The following is a 16532-nucleotide window of genomic DNA, read 5'->3' on the forward strand; positions in this document are numbered from 1 at the left end:
TTTGGCATGAAGAATGCTGAACCAGTAAGTACTCTTTTGGCATCCCATTTTAGGCTTTCAGCTTTTTTGTCGCTTAAAACTAAAGAAAAGGAAGATGAAATGTCTCAAATTTCATATTCTAGTGTTGTGGGTAGTCTTGTGTATGCTATATTTTGCATTTGTCCAAATATTTCCTAGATTGAAATGGATATTATATTGTTTGTAGTGAGCAGGTATATGACACATCATGGTAAAACTCAATGGCGAGCCGTGAAATGGATTTTTCAATACATTTGGGGTACTTCAGATGTAGGTTTAGTTTTTTTATAGAGGTTGTGATGTAGAATATTCAGTTGTTGATTTTGTTGATTCTGATTATGCAAACAATCTCGATAAAATGAGATCTTTGACAGGTATTGTTTTCACGCTTGATGGTTCCTTAGTTAGTTGAAGAGCAATTTTGCAAGATACAATTGTTTTTTCTACCACCGAAGCAGAATACATGGTAGTAGCAGAAGCGGTAAAGGAAGCTTTTTGATTGAAGCGTTTGGTTACAGAACTTTGGGTGAAATAGGAGGAAGCCTCCGTTATCTTTTTGAGAAGCGGTAAATGAAGCTTTTTGGTTGAAGCGTTTGGTTATAAAACTTTGAGTGAAGTAGGAGGAAGCTTCCGTTATCTTTTGCAATATCCAAAGTACAATCCAGTTGACAAAAAACGCAACGTATCACAAGAGGATAAAACATATCGACACACGATATCACTTTGTACGTGATGAGATTGCTAAGGGTATGGTTACGATGAAAAAAGTATCTATGGTAGATAATCCGATAGATATATTAATCAAACCAATTCCTTTGACCAAGTTCAAACGTTGCATGAACTTGATTGGCACTTCCACCATTTAAGTTGGCTAGGTGGAGTTGGTGACATTTCATCCCTTATTTCCTCTACTGAGTATGCTCATGTAGGTCTAGGAGTGTGCGTCGTTGATTTCGCCTTTTTGGGGGGTGGCCTTGTGTGGTCATTTTTGGTGGTGAATGAGAGAGGTCTTGTGATGTTTAACATAATGGTCTTTTATAGATTTGAAGTTAATGTGGAGACTTGTTGAGTTTTGACTTTCAAATCATAAATAGGCCCCGTTTGGTTCAGCTTTCCCAAGGGACTTGAGCCCCCAAAGCCCCTCGGGAAAAATTTAACCTCGTTTGGTTCAGCATTTGAAGGCCCCTTGGCAAAATACTTGCTTTTAAAATGCTGAAAGCCCAAAGCTGGTGGGGACCTGCTTTGGGCATTTCAGCATTTTCGGGATGCTGGTGGGAGGGTTAATGAACTTTTTCTTATTGCCCATTTTGCCCTCAAAATTTTATTAAAAGTTCAATTTTATCCCATACAAAACATAACCCTACCTTTCTCGACCGCTCTTTTCTTCTTCGCACGTCCGCTCTCGCCGATTCTCGCAGCATCACCTCCACTCTTGCAATCAGTCGTCCTCGTCTCTCTCTCTCCCCCGAGGCGCCGCGCAAGGTCGCTGATCACAAGGCCGACGCCCTCTCGGTTCGATCCCCGGTGAGTGGACCTCCTTGAGAAGAAGCCTTCCCTTGTGGAATGCGCTTCTGCTGAGTTGATTTCTCCTATCATCTCTCTCTGCGTCGTTGCCTTCGAGAAGAGCAAGAGATCATTCGGTTTCGTCCCTCGCTCTAGGTTTGATCCCTAGGGTTTCTCGGGTCCCCAAATTAGCTCTCTCTCTCTCTCTCTCTCTCTCTCTCTCTCTCGTTTTTCTAGATCTGCTTTGGTTTTCTAGATCTGCTGGATTTTTCCTTTGCAATCTCATTTCGGTTTCTCTACACACACTCTCTCTCTCTCTCTCTTCGGTTGCCACTCCGCAATGGCGATCCCTCTCTCTTTTCTCCCCCTGTTCTTGTTCGTCCATTCGGGTGTTTATTCAATTTCGATTCGTGGGAATGATTCTATTTTTCTAGTGTTGTCGTTCTTGCCCCTCCCCGCTTCGCTGGGTATTTAACGTTTTCTTGTTTTCACTCGATGTGAGAGAGAGAGAGAGAGACCCGGGTCTTGACTTCGATTGCGTGTTTTCCTGATTGACAGGATTTAGAGCTGGCTCCATGGGGACGCTGAAGCGAAGGCAAGGAAGAAGGAAGCAACAGCAACAACAGCAAACCAGGTGCAAGCTCTATGCTTTTTTGACTTGTTTAGAGTTTTTTTCTTGTCTGTGTGTTCTAGGGAATGAGGGTTTTTTTTCCCCCCTCTTTGCATGCATGCGTTTCGGTGGTTTATGTGCTGGTGGGTGTGTTTCGGGAGGACCCAGTTTAGGTTGGGCTACTTCTTGTGTATCCGATGAATCTTAGAGCATTAATTGGATTAGTTGTGTATGTCTTTTTTAGAAATTTTCTGAGTGGGAAACTCTTTTCCGAGTGGCGAGTTCGATTATGCCAGAGTATTGGTAGCATGGGGTGTTTGTGCGGCATGGCTTGATATGGGGCCATATGATTGCTGATCGGCTTTATTAGATTTGGCCTAATGAGAGGGGAAAATTTTGGCACTGCAATTTTACTTGTGCGGTTGTGATTGATGGTGATGATTCTGTGACTTACTTTTTGAAGAAGTTACGAACTTTTGACCGAAGAAATTGTAACAGGGTCCTACTATGAATTAAGATGTTTATGGCAATTCCAAAGTAAAGTTAGTTTTGCCACTGAAATAATGGTGATTGGAGCTGACAATTCTCCTTTTTAAGGCAAAATATGTGATATCATCAATACTTTCAGCATGATCATGCCTCTTAAACATGTTGCTGTAACAGCTTTGCCATATGAATGCGCACTGTAAGAACAGCTTTGGGCAAGTAAATTATAGTATATGTTCAGTAATTATGTGAAAGTCTCTATATACTCTTGTCTAGGTAAAGTAATGTCTCTAAGTGAACTATTTCCTAAGTAGTTCTTTTATTTGTTTAGGGAGGGCATAGGAATTTCAAGGTTGTAGTCTTGACATGCCAGTTTAGCTGGTACTTTCCAATTAAAATATATCAAAAACACGTTTCAAGCGAAAGGAATTTGCACAATTCGATATAATCCAAAGTTAGAGCACCCATGAAAGGTAATGTGTCATATTCCCTACGGTCCAAAAAGTTAAAGTGTGTTATCTACTTTGGGGAAACAAAATAGGGTGAGAGCAGCAATATTCTCTATTTTGGTTTGCAAGATGATATATGGTCATAAAAAAACACCTACCTATTCGACACCCACGTCTTGGTTTCATTTTGCCTGAATTGCAGGAGGGATAACTTAGAAACAATAACGAAATGCTCAACATGACTCCTTGATGGTTTAATTTGTTGTTGTAATTAAAGCAAATGAAAAACATATTTGGACATAAGATATAGTTTCTTATGATTATCTTATATGGCAAGTGTTCTGCTTGAGATAGTAAGTGCGTAAGATATATTAAGCAACAAACTCCACGTATGGATCGGATTCAGCTCATGCGAGATATATAGTTCCTCCACATTGACATCCTACTTTGTTTTTAAGTATAATGTTTTTGCGTGTTCTTATTTTTTCTCAATGTTAGTTTTCTTTTCTTTAAGTGAATATCTTCTAGTTTTTTAATAAGAGAGGGCTTGAGTGGTTGATATTGTTTGTTTGTGTCTTTTAAATTTGTTCTTTACTAGTAGATGAGTTCATCAAAGGAAAAGGCATTTTGGAGCTTGGAAGATATAGAAATCTTTTGTAAGTTGTGCATCGAACAAATTGAAAAAGGCAATCATCTTGCAAACAACAAAAGAGATGGATAGACAATCATAATTAATAAGTTTGAGGAGCTAACGGGCAAAAAGTATGATAAACAAAAAATGAAGAGTAAGTGGGATAACCTCAAGGAAGATTGGAAAAGATGGAGGTCATTGCTTTACAATGAAACTGGATTGGGATGGGATTCAAGGAAGAAAACCATTGATGCAAGTGACGAATGGTGGGAGAGTAAAATTTAGGTTTTCCTCACTTCTTTTTTAACTTTCATGTTAAACTCACCTTTAATAATATAACTTATGCAAATGCTTCATAACAACAGGCTAATCCAAAGTTTAAGGCTTTTAGGATGAAAGGCATATATCCTAATCTTGAAGTAAAGTTAGATATGATGTTCAGAGATACAGTTACTACTGGAGGAATCACATGGAATCTTGCACAAGGTTTATATGTTGATAATGATATAGAGACCACACAACCTGGTATCGATGATGTTGTAGGGTCTACTGATGAAAACTTGGATGATCATGTGGATGAAACCGTTGTTGAATCAACTGGAACTCAAACTCGTAAGAGAGCCGCACAGACTTCAAAGATGCAAGCTCGAGGAAAAAAAGATAATAAATTGAGCACAAGAGAGGAGCTTGGAACACAAATTAACAGGCTGCTTATAGTTGTTGAGAGTAGGAGCACTACTAGTGTTGCATCCAAAGCAACCAGTTTAGTCGGTCCTTATGAGGACCTCATAGAGATATTGGATTCCATTCCTGAGATTGTGGAAGACGAAAACTTGTACTTTTTTGCAATTCCTTACTTAAAGGAAAAGATAGACAATAGGCAAGTTTTCATGAGCTTAAAGAATAATGCAAAGAAAGTAAAGTATCTCCAATATGAGTCAAGAAAAGAATCAAGTCTTCGTGGATAGGATGCTAGCATCTTATGGTTTTCATGTTTGCAATTTAGTCATTCAACTTTGTTTCTATCTATGGATATTTATTTGTAGTTATTGTGAACCTAATTTCAATTAATATTTGATGTTAGAATGGTTTTCATTTGGTGTTATCTTAATGTGATAGTTTGTATATATGTGATGGTTAATATATTATTTCTCTTTATATTTTGTTACTTGAAGCAGTTATGGATGATTCACATACAAAGAAAAATCATGAGTAAGAGGAAAATGAATTATGTGATCTTATCTCAGTCACTCAAGGCGCAATTCTTTATCAAGCGACCAACTTTTGCAAACAACCTTGCATGACCTCAACATATACGGGTTATGTATGGTTAAAAGAGTTGATTGGCGATGATGCTAATCCGATAAGGTGCTACAATATGTTTAGAATGCATAAGATTGTATTTAACAATTTAACGCGTGATTTAGTAACACGTTATGGCCTTCGAGGATCTAGGAATACCGATGTTAAAGAAATGGTTGGTATGTTTCTTCATGTTCTAGGACATGGTATAGGTAATAGATTAGCACAAGAGCGTTTTCAACGCTCCGGGGAAACCATAAATAGACACTTCAGCTTAGTTTTAGATAAAGTATGTGATATGGGAAAAAAATTGATCTAGCCAACTGATCCACAATATAGAAAAGTTCCAGAAAATATCAAGAAAGATCGACGATTTTATCCATATTTTAAGGATTGTATTTGAGCTATTGACGATACACATATTCTAGCAGTTGTACCTGCGTTTGATCAAATTCGTTTTATTAGTCAAAATGAACAACTCAAAACGTGTTAGCCATATGTAATTTTAATATGGAATTTGTCTATATTTGGGCCGGTTGGGAGGGACAAGCTCATGTTACCCGTATCTTTTATGAAGCTATTGGATGACGTGATGCACATTTTCCCCATCCCCCTCCAAGTATGTTATTTAATGGTTTAGATACATCCATAAATCTAATTGGCATATGTTGATTAAATTTACAATATATTTATATATGTTGATTAAATTTACAATATATTTATATATATAAATATTACTTAGTAGATGCTGGATATCCAAATCCGACTGATTATTTGGGGCCATATAAAGAAGTTAGATATCATTTGCCAGAGTTTAGAGGAAGTCCTTCACCTACGGGATATCGAGAAGTGTTCAACCGTGCTCATTCCTCGCTACGCTCGACAATTGAACGAGCCTTTGGTGTATTAAAACAGAAGTGTGGGATTTTAACTCATATGCCAAGTTATCCATATGAAAAGCAAGTGCAAATTGTGGTAGTGGCAATGACTTTGAACAATTATATACGGAGAAATACCGTGACTGATATAGATTTTGAACAAGCAGAATTAGATCCCAATTATGAATATTTAGTTGACCATGATGATGCAAATGAAGGGGTGGGTGCTTCAAATCCGTATGCATCTCTAGACATGGCACATTTACGTGATGAAATAGCCATAAGTTTACAAAATCATTGAGGTTTGTAATATTAAGTATAACGTATTTATTTTTTCTGGACATATATGACCATGTGTACTATCACGAAATGACTCTTTCTAGTCAAATTTGTATGAGAGGAACTTGGTTTTATTTTTCTTAATGAGGACTTCCCTTTTTATATGCAGTGCTTACTCAAAAAAATTAGCATCCACAATCGGTTGCTTCATCGTCCACCGAATAAGTTCATCTTTTTTTTTTCTATTTCATTTTTATCTTTTGACAATTAATAGCCCAACTTTTTATCAATACACTAGAATGATCATTAATTAACGAAGATGTTTTTTTTTTTTTTTTGGTAAGGTAATTAACGAAGATGATTAATACTAAAATAATTAAAAAAAATTAGTCAAAGTTGAAAACAAACCTAAAAAAACCCTAGGCCAAAAGTTGAGTTTTGCATTTAATTTATAATCAAATTCTTTAAATATAATTTTTAAATAAATTTACTAATATGTATCTTTTACATTACTCTCAACATGAAAATGTAAAATGTTATATAGTCATTGTTTCTTTTTTTGCAATTTTTAAAATACTAAAACTAAAAATTTAAATTTGGTCACACCAAAGGTCTTTTCAAGTATATGTTTACTAAACAGTCTTGCATTTCCCCAAAGCACTTTCCAGTTATAATTTACCAAACAGTCTTGCATTCTCTCAAAGCTCTTTCAGCTAAAGACATTTGCATTTGGGAAAAGGCTTTTCCCAAATGCTTAACCAAACGGGGCCATAATGGTATTTTAGATCATGCACTTTTATTTTAGCCTTTTTTGAAGGGAGACTATAAAATAAATGTGTTTCCTATCTTCTTGTTAGATCTTTAGATCTCGTAGCTCATTACGTGGTTTTTTGAGTTTTTGGGCTATACTCTCCTACTCATTCTTGAAGATAATGAAACTCCTCTCTTTCATCATGATTTTTCCTGTTTTGGGTTTCCACGTATATCTTGTGTCTCGTGTAATTTCAATTTTGCTTTCATCCTTTAATTTGAGCTTTGATTGGTGCATCTTTTGGCGTTGTTCTGCAACATATTCTTTTTAAGGTTTAGTATGCTTTAAATAAAGATTTTGATAAGTAAAAGTTGGTATCATAGCTGTGTTAGATTAATCTCCTAATGAATAGATGTTTTATTTGATGAAAAAATGGGAAGTCACTAAAATAAATTATGTTTTTCATGTCTCTTCCAACACTTTATCAGATTATAGCATTTCTTTTTTCAAGAGATTTTGATTGGCATCCTCCACTTGAAAAAGTTATAATGCAATCGATCTAAAAAGTTTTCTTTAAGGACTAGTTATAAAATTTGAAGAAATTTACGATATTTTGGAAATCTTTTTCTGTAGGACTAGCTCTATTGGACAATATTGCTCATGTTGATAAATAATAAATAAATAAAGTAGAAATTATATTTTTTTTCTACGACAAAACTATCACATGAACTCAAAACCAAATTCACTTTTCTTATAAACCATAAATGTTACACGATGATCTACAAAATTTATAAATGTGTATGATGCAAAATACTAATTTTAGGTACTTTGCCAGATCTTGCAATTCGATATGGTTTGAGATTCGCGATTCGCGATTCAAATATACCAAGTTATTTTTTTTAAGTATTCCTTAAATGGAGCTAATCTTTGTACATTGTTTTATCATTTGCTAATTTAAAACCCTTTTCATCTTATGAACACGGCATGTGCTTTTTTCCCCCTAACACAGATAATGAAACCAAAGATTTTTAAGAAACTTTCCAATGTGAATAGATTAAAAAAAAAAAACTATGAAGGTGGTTTTTAACGTGGTACATGATAAGGGTATGCAAAAGAATTGAGAACTATCTGGAATTGAATTGAGGGATTGATTCGATTCTCAGTTCCAGTTGATTGGAACCAATGAGTTTCGATCCGATTCTCTGTTCTAGGTATGGAACCACCAACTCAAATTCAACTGGTAAATATATATAATCTTTTTTAAATTTTTATGTTTTCATATCAATCCCTAGTTTCCTCTTTGTCTTTCTCCATCTCTCGTTTCACTCACTCACGGCCTCGCCTCCCTCTCTCAACTCTCACTCTCATTCTCATTCCCGTTGGCCTCTATCTCTCCCTTTCTCACTCTTTGCTCTCAATCACCTCCGGCCCTGTCGCTCTCACTCTCGTTTACTAGAGAAAGCAAGGCAACAACTCTGAACCCATGGGCACACTGGTCAGTTTTGGCAGCATAAGCGACGACACCTGAATAGTGAAGACCACCGAGTTTGACCAAGAAATAGATAGCAAAGAATCAAAGATCACAGGCAGCGCGCAATGGTAAGTGAACTCCAAGAACTATGAAGGAAAAACCGATAACGGACAGGACCAACAAGAGTGTCTAGCAGCGCCTAAATCGACTTCGTATGGAGGCAGTGGCGTGGGCAACGAGAGAAAGCAAGAGCAACAAAGAACTGATAGCTTTCTTGATGGAGATCTCGGCAAAGTTTGGTATGGGGTTGCTGCTTCGTCGTTAGGCAAAGCTGCGAATGGCTTGAAGTCGTCACAGCAAGAAGCTGGCGTTAGGCGGTGTGGTGCTCGGCTGCGTGAGGTCCAGCAAAGCCGAGGAGCAGTGGTGCAGGGATCATGGAAAACATTGGATGAATTTGTTAGTGACATTTTGATTGATTCCATAGATCCATCTGAGAACTAGACTAGTGGTCGATTTGATTCTCAAGTGAGTCTGATGAGCACCATTTGATTTCAATTTTTCGGAAGTGATTCTAAACAAATTACTCACCCTAAAACCGATCACCTTTATCTCGTTGCCTTTCATCCTTCCAAAAATTTATTTAAAAATACTAAACTAAAAAAATGCTTCTAAATACAAATGAAAATTATTTCAAATTATAATAAATGAGCGAGCAATTAAATTACTAGCATGTCTGAATAAATTTTTACTTTCTACTTTTCACTTTATTCAAATTTTATGATGAACGCACTTTGAGGTTTATATATATATAATTCAAAGTACTCAAATTTCACAATATTTAAATGTCGACATTTAAATTTTTTTGTTTGAAACCATACGCCTAAATTTATACATGATTTAAAAAAAAAAAATCAAAATTTAAAGGGAAATTTTCAAATAAGAGTTTATTCTTATTTTCTCAAGGTGGACATCATTTCAAATAAAGGCCTCAAATACCTTTATTTTTTTTTTAAATAATGGCCCGGAATGGACCTTATTTTAAATAAGGGCTGAAAGTGTATATATTAGTTTCAAAGAGGAGCTTAAACTCACTAAATGTGAAGGGCAATTTTGTCTTGTTAAATGTTTTGAATTTTTAAGGTTTTTTTTTCTGTTTTTCTTTTTAAAAAAGCAGGCAGGAGGGTACTCATTCCTGCTTGTGGCAACCACCCCAACATTGGGTGTGGTGAAGGCCAACAAGATCGTTGGTGCCTCGAGGACGGCCGACGACCTTGGCCAACCAAAGGCAAGGCCTGGCCTACCCTTGCCATAGGTGGGAGAGGGAGTGCCCTCCCACCAATGTTTTCTTTTCTTCTTTTTTTTTAATTTATAATTTAATCTAACTTAAGGAAAAATTCATAAAAAGGGGTTCAAAGTGCCCTTATTTTTTTCAAATAAAAATTCAAAGTGAATTTTATTTCAAATAAATGCTTGAAATGCTATCATTTTCTCAAATAAGAGCCCGAAGTGAATCTTGTTTGAAAAAAAAGCTCGAAGTGATTATATTAGTTTCAAATATGGGTCCAAGTAGTTATGTCCGTTTTAAACAAGGGCTTGACTTTTCGACATTCAAGGGTATTTTCATCATTTGTCCTTTTTTCTTCCTTTTTTTTTTCTTTTTTCTTTCCTTTTTTGGTGTTCTTCCTCCTTCTTTGTTGTGGTTGGCCGACCATCGCCAATGCTCGTAGAGGGCTAGGCGAGGGTCGCCCTTGCTCGATCTAATGAGGGTGGCCTTGCCTGCAGCTTGGCGATCTCATTAGCTACTGGTAAAGGTCAGGCAAAAGCTTGAAAGCCCTCGCTCACTGCTGGCGAGGGTTGTTGAGCCCTCACTAGTTGTTGGTGAGGCAGACCCTAGCCAGATTTGGTGAGGATTGTCAAGCCCTCATTAGCCTTTACCAATAGCTATTGGCCGACATCAAAAAAGAAGAAAAAAGAAAAAAGAAAAGAAGATTTGGATGAAAATGTCCTTGATTGATCGAAAAATTTAGTTGGCCGTGATTAGCGATGTAAAACCCTTATTTAAAACAATAATTACCATTTCAAGTTCTTATTTGAAATGAGATCCATTCCGAACATTTATTTGAGAAAATGAGGACATTTTAAAACTTTTTTTTTTAATTTTCCCTTACTTTAGTTTAAATTGCATTCAAAAGAAAATACCTCGATCAGCCAAAAAATTTTATCGATCGACAAGCTGGCGAGGCTAGGCCCTTATTTGAAACGGCCATTTCCACCCTTTTTTTATGTAAATATAGGCTGTTCAGGTTCTTATTTGAGAAAATAAAGACACTTCGGTTTATTATTTGTAATTTTCCCAAATTTAAGTGACATTTTTATTTTGTAAGAAGTTACTTTGCTGGTTTTGGACAAAAAGGCCCTTGCTTTCGCGGATGAGTAGAAAGAACCTCTCTCCGTCGACCCTCAAACCCCCGAGCAACCTCCCTCCGCGCAGCACGGTGGCGCCGGCGCCGCCTCCATCGCAGCCAGGTACCCCCCCCCCGTCCATCTCCTCTCGCTCTTGCTTTCGCGCCGTCCCTCGATCATGCTCTGACGTCGTTCATTGCTGGTGTCGATTCTGATCATGGTTCGTCACCGAGACTTTGGCTGATTTCTCGTTCGGATCGTCGCCGATCTCCGATTTGCGTTGCGCATTCTGGTCTGCGAGCACTCGAGTTTCGCTTCGCGTGGCCCCTCCCTACGTAGCTTCCGGCGTGGCGATATCGTGCTTTCTTGAGTAGAAAATTGGCTCTGATTGTAGGGAATGCGGACGGCCTCATGGGCGACCGGGAAAGGCATAGGATCTTGATGGTGTGTGATTTCTTCTACCCCAACTTTGGAGGTGTGGAGAGTCATATATACTGTCTTTCTCAATGCTTGTTGAAGCTGGGACACAAGGTAAGTGATTGGCTCTGTTGCTCACTCGCTGTGTCGATTTGCAACGCGTGTTTATTTAGATTTCAACAAGGCGAGCCAAGCAGTGCAAAGTGACCTGTTGGGTATAATGGGCAATTTTGGTCAATTGTGTTTGCAAGATCTTTATTAGATTTTGCATTTCCTTATATATTCTTAATAAATTGAATGGGCACGAGTGTTATTGGCCGGCATTGCTTCTGTAGAATTATAGCTGTGGTTGATTAGGTAGGATGTTTCCATATGTGATTCAGGTGGTGGTTCTGACGCATGCGTATGGAAATCGATCTGGCGTGAGATACATGACTCATGGATTGAGGGTTTATTACATTCCTTGGAGACCATTTCTCATGCAGAACGCTCTGCCAACATTTTACGGGACGTTGCCGATCATGAGAACCATCCTCGTTCGGGAAAAAATCACGCTGGTGCATGGACATTCAGCTTTCTCAACTCTTTGTCACGAAGCCTTGATGCATGCGCGCACAATGGGTTATAAGGTTGTTTTTACTGACCATTCACTATACGGTTTTGCTGATGTTGGCAGCATTCACATGAACAAGGTATTGCAATTTACTCTAGCAGATGTGAGTCAGGCCATTTGTGTATCTCATACTAGTAAGGAAAATACGGTTCTTCGGTCAGGGCTTCCACCGGAGAAGGTCTATGTTGTACCTAATGCGGTGGACACAGCCATGTTCACACCTGCTCCAGAGATTCCCAGAAGTAATGATGAAATTGTCATCGTTGTTGTAAGTAGATTGGTTTACCGGAAAGGTGCGGATTTACTGGTTGAGGTCATTCCAGAAGTATGCAGATTGTATCCTCATGTATGTTCTTCATACCACTATTGTTAAGTATGCATAATCATGCTTAGTTCTTTTGCCCTTCTTTTGCTGAAATAAAGTTGATGTTGTGGACGCTTCCTCTGTGGATCAAAGCTCATGGGATATTTTTTTTTCCATCTAAATGATAGCAATGGGGTGTTGGTGTGGAAACTCTAGGTAGGAGTCCAAGTTATGTTTCAGTCTCTAAATTCATAATTCTTTTCTGGAATGTCCATTCTCAGCACCTTTTTTCTTCTCTGCTTATCTTGAGTTGCCAAATGCCTGTGCATTAGATTAATGTTCAGTGCGTTCCTTTGGTGGAAGAGACCTGTGATTATCAGACTATTCCCATCGCTGACTTGAGTAAAAATGCATTGTGCAATTCTTAGATGCATTCTGCTTTTATCTACTCTAGCCGACCTCTTGTTTCAGACGTCTCAGTGTGCATGCATTTACTTGTATCTGTCTATGCCATAGCAACGTTTTTACTCCTATACTACCAATCGAATTGTTTTATGAACAGAGGCAGAAAAACATCGGCATTTCAGAAGATTTTCTTTTCACGTTATAAGAAAAGCATTTGAAGGCACAAAGCCTGTAACCATTTCATAAGTTGAAGAAGATGATAAAATATAAAGACATTGAGATTTCTGCAACTCGTTAGTTGGCATCTCCCTTAAGTCTATTGTGGTTTGTTAATATAGATAAATGTGTAAGAGGTGACTCAAATCTTGTTCTATTTCTTTCTTCTGGACTTTTGAGGATTTTTGAATTATCTAAAGAAAACCAAATGCCTTTCCAAGCGTGAGTTTCACTCTCCACCAAACTTGTTGTCTCCCATTGGAGTTAGTTGGAGGCAGATTTAGTATATTTTGGAATCTTTAAGAAACTGAATCTGTAGGATACTTACTAGCACTTTATTGTAGCTAAGAAATGGGAATCTTTTCTATTAATATGCCAGAATGAAGTATTTGTTTTTGCTCTTTCCACATGCTTTTCACATTGCAGGCATTTGCCTTCGTAGGTTTAACATATTGCAATTGCTTCAAAGGCTTTCCCATAGATGAGTGCCTTCATGCAAGTATCTTTAGGATATTTATCAGCTGAAGTTTTATATAGATATGTGATTTATGAATGATGTACTGTTACTGTTAAGTATTTTTGTTTGGCTTCATGCTCTCAAATTTTGCCATGTTACATGTCAAGGTACGGTTTGTGGTTGGGGGTGATGGACCTAAACGAGTGAGACTGGAGGAAATGAGAGAAAAGCATTTCCTTCAAGACAGAGTGGAAATGTTGGGTGCCATACCTCATTCTCGTGTACGCTCTGTATTGATTTCTGGCCACATTTTCTTGAACAGGTATAAAGTATCCTAGGAAGCTATGAACACTTTCTTTTTCAACTTCATATAACTCCCTCTTCTCATAGGCCAGTGAGTTATGCTCAATGTTTTATATAAGCTGAAACTTCTACCCTCCTTCCTTAAAATACCAAATTGTTAGGATCTGATTGTTATGTGTGCATGTGTGATTGTTACAGTAGTGAGGCTTAGCCTTGGTAAGCTACCAAGTATCGATTCAAAATATGACAAATGAAAGACATATATAGTAATTAGTAGTACTATGTGGATCATGAAGTGTTTGAAAGATTGGAAAAGATTAGTCATGTAGGAGAGAAGACCTTGTTCCTTTGCTTTTTTCCCCCATTTTTTCTAGTTGTTGCGCTCTTTGCACTATAGTTTAAGTTAAGAGAAATAAACTGGGGTTGACCTTTTCCTTCATAGGTCACCTCTTGCATTTTCATCTTCCATTAATATAGCAAATGATAGATTAAGTAATATGATCTAAAGGAAAGATCTACAACTGGTTACCTTGTTATCCTTATACATATTAAGACCTACTCTGTGTTTACAATGCAAAATCATGTTGAGATTTTCTCCAACCTTCGTTTTTTTCTTTTTTGTAATATTGTTTGGATTGTCCTCTCTAAGGATTATATTAGTTTTTCATGTCTGATTTCCGACTTACTTTCTTTACAGTTCTTTAACAGAAGCATTTTGCATAGCCATTTTAGAGGCTGCCAGTTGTGGACTATTGACTGTCAGTACACGTGTTGGGGGAGTGCCAGAGGCATGTTCTCTTTTATTATAGCAATTAATTGCTTAAAATATATCCTGAAACAAGCTAAGAATTTGTTTGTGCTCTTTTAGGTTCTACCAGATGACATGGTTGTACTTGCAGAACCTGATCCTGTTGACCTGGTGCGAGCAATCAAGAAAGCAATTACTATACTTCCCACGATTGATCCACAAGATATGCATAAGCGTGTAAGTAACGTCTTAAGTGAGGCAACTTATTCTTCTTCAGTAGCCTAATTTGAATTTTTTTTGCTGTCAGGTGAAGAAGCTCTATGATTGGCATGATGTTGCTAGAAGGACAGAGATCGTATATGACCGTGCTATGAAATGCCCCAATCAAAATCTTTTGGAACGGCTCGGCCGGTATGAGATTTTCTAATACCAAATTATAGTTTAGCTCAGGCATCCATAAAATCATGTGATTTATCTGCATATTGGCTTCATTCATTGGTTTCTTTTTCGGCATGGAGGAATGAGGGCATGGCCACATGTTGTGGGCCAGGTCCTCACTGATTGTCTATAGAAAAGTTGCTGTTTTTGGAAAACTTGGCTGAAGCGAAGTTGCTTAGTGTTTGCTGTAATTGAGTAGTTGACATATTTCGAGACATTACAGGGGTATGATTGCAATAGGTCTGTTCAGAGCAGTGCTTTATGCCATTTGGACATTCTTTTGACTAGCGTATGATTGCAATAGAATTTGCATTGCTACTAATCAGCTGCTATCGACCAACTTTTGAGCAGGTACCTCTCATGTGGATCCTGGGCTGGCAAGCTGTTTTGCTTGGTCATGATCATCGATTTTTTGTTGTTTCGTCTTTTGCAGTTAGTTCAGGTATCCACATGTTCTTTTGGTACCTTGACCTCTCGTTGAAACCGTGCTGCAGAGACTTACTTTTCTTTCATCTTCCGTCAGCCTGCGAATGATATTGAAGAAGTTCCCGATATGGTGATGGCCCTCGGTGAGGGTAGCAGTGCAGGAGATGATATTCCAGGGCAGAGCTCAAGACGATGGTCGACCACTTGTTAATGGCCTCATTTTTTTTATTTGTCGCTATGTGAAACTCACACCTTTTAGATACTTCGGACAGAGAGACCTCAAGGAATTTTGTCAATAGGTGAAGTGCACGCCTCTCGAGATGTTCAATCTCAGATCTTGCGTTTAGTCCGTTCATGGATTTAATGTAAAGACACCTAATTACTGGAATCTCTTGTACGTTTAGGACGTGTACGGGGTAATACTGGTAGAATTATTCGTACAGCATCAGGTCACATGTTGCCATAAAAAGCAGGCCAGAGACATGGTTAAACCGCAGAAGTGTTGCAAGATCGATTTGGGAATTAAGAAGGCTTTACATGGGAAGAAGAACAAAAGTGTCTAAACTTGTGTACGGTATTCATTTTAATGTCATAAGTTTTCGTCAATTCACTTAAATATTAAATCGGAGAAAAATGATCATTTAAATATCAATGGTAAGATGTTTCAGTCAAAATAATTATGTGGTTCTTACAATTAAAAAATGGGTAATACCCTGAAAAACCCCAAACTGATACATTTGTAACAAATTTACCCAAAATTATATTTTTGACCATGAAAAACCCCAAAATACCTGTGATAAATTTATCTCGACTAACTATAAAAACCAATCACCGGGATTTGTTCCAATGGTCACCCTTTCAATATGGAAGGGGGAGGAGGGGTTCAAATTCCCCCTCACCTTCTCGGGGAATGGGGTGGGGACGCGTAAATACCTCATGATAAATTTACCCCGACTAATTATAAAAAACCAACCACTGGGATTTGTTCCAATGGTCACCCTTTCAATATGGAAGGGGGAGGTGGGTTCAAATCCCCACATTCTCGTAGGGAATGGGGTGGGAACGCGTAAGTTTCGGGAGTGGGTTTGACTCCCACGCCCTACAAGAGCGGGGCAAAAAAAGAGTGAGTATAGACTAAGAATAGTGTAGGACTGACAAAAAAAAAACTATAAAAACCCTAAATTGGTACATTTATAACAAATTTACTCCAAACTAATTTTTTCGACTGCAAAAAACCCCCAAAATGGTAGATTTGTGACAAATATACCCTATGCTAAATTTAATTAATACCACAAAAAAATCACAAAAATTGTAAATGGTGACAAATGGAGCGTAATATCTTAAATTGGTATATCGGTCAACTATCACGTGTTATTTAACTTAATAATTTGAGAATAAAATTTAACAAAAACGAACATAAGGTA

General features: G+C 37.6%; 1 protein-coding gene across 5 annotated transcripts; it reads left to right on the forward strand.

Annotated features, from left to right (window-relative positions):
- Positions 1 to 10787: 10787 nt before the first annotated feature.
- LOC104421635 (phosphatidylinositol N-acetylglucosaminyltransferase subunit A) lies at positions 10788 to 15550 on the forward strand. Of its 5 annotated transcripts, none has more exons than XM_018864381.2 (11): positions 10788 to 10904; positions 11176 to 11312; positions 11582 to 11755; positions 11875 to 11890; positions 11973 to 12157; positions 13361 to 13515; positions 14194 to 14284; positions 14365 to 14481; positions 14552 to 14655; positions 15034 to 15124; positions 15206 to 15550. In XM_018864381.2, the coding sequence occupies exons 1-11, from the start codon at positions 10808 to 10810 to the stop codon at positions 15317 to 15319; spliced, it is 1281 nt and encodes a 426-aa protein (XP_018719926.2). In that variant the 5' UTR covers positions 10788 to 10807; the 3' UTR covers positions 15320 to 15550. The 5 variants fall into 5 exon arrangements, with proteins under 5 accessions (XP_018719926.2, XP_039159673.1, XP_010031948.2 ...); XM_039303739.1 differs by having other exon boundaries at positions 11684 to 11755; XM_010033646.3 differs by having other exon boundaries at positions 11582 to 12157.
- The last annotated feature ends 982 nt before the right edge of the window (positions 15551 to 16532 follow it).

This window comes from Eucalyptus grandis, chromosome 10 (genome assembly GCF_016545825.1).
Source record: "Eucalyptus grandis isolate ANBG69807.140 chromosome 10, ASM1654582v1, whole genome shotgun sequence".
In the NCBI taxonomy this organism is placed as follows: domain Eukaryota; kingdom Viridiplantae; phylum Streptophyta; class Magnoliopsida; order Myrtales; family Myrtaceae; genus Eucalyptus; species Eucalyptus grandis.

What these genes read in the sequence shown, in the direction of transcription:
- LOC104421635 (XM_010033646.3), top strand. Translation starts at nt 10,808, where the DNA reads ATGAGTAGAAAGAACCTCTCTCCGTCGACCCTCAAACCCCCGAGCAAC. An exon ending in TATGCAGATTGTATCCTCAT is followed by an intron (nt 12,158 to 13,360) that starts GTATGTTCTTCA and finishes TTACATGTCAAG; the next exon opens with GTACGGTTTGTGGTTGGGGG. An exon ending in CTTTTGGAACGGCTCGGCCG is followed by an intron (nt 14,656 to 15,033) that starts GTATGAGATTTT and finishes ACTTTTGAGCAG; the next exon opens with GTACCTCTCATGTGGATCCT.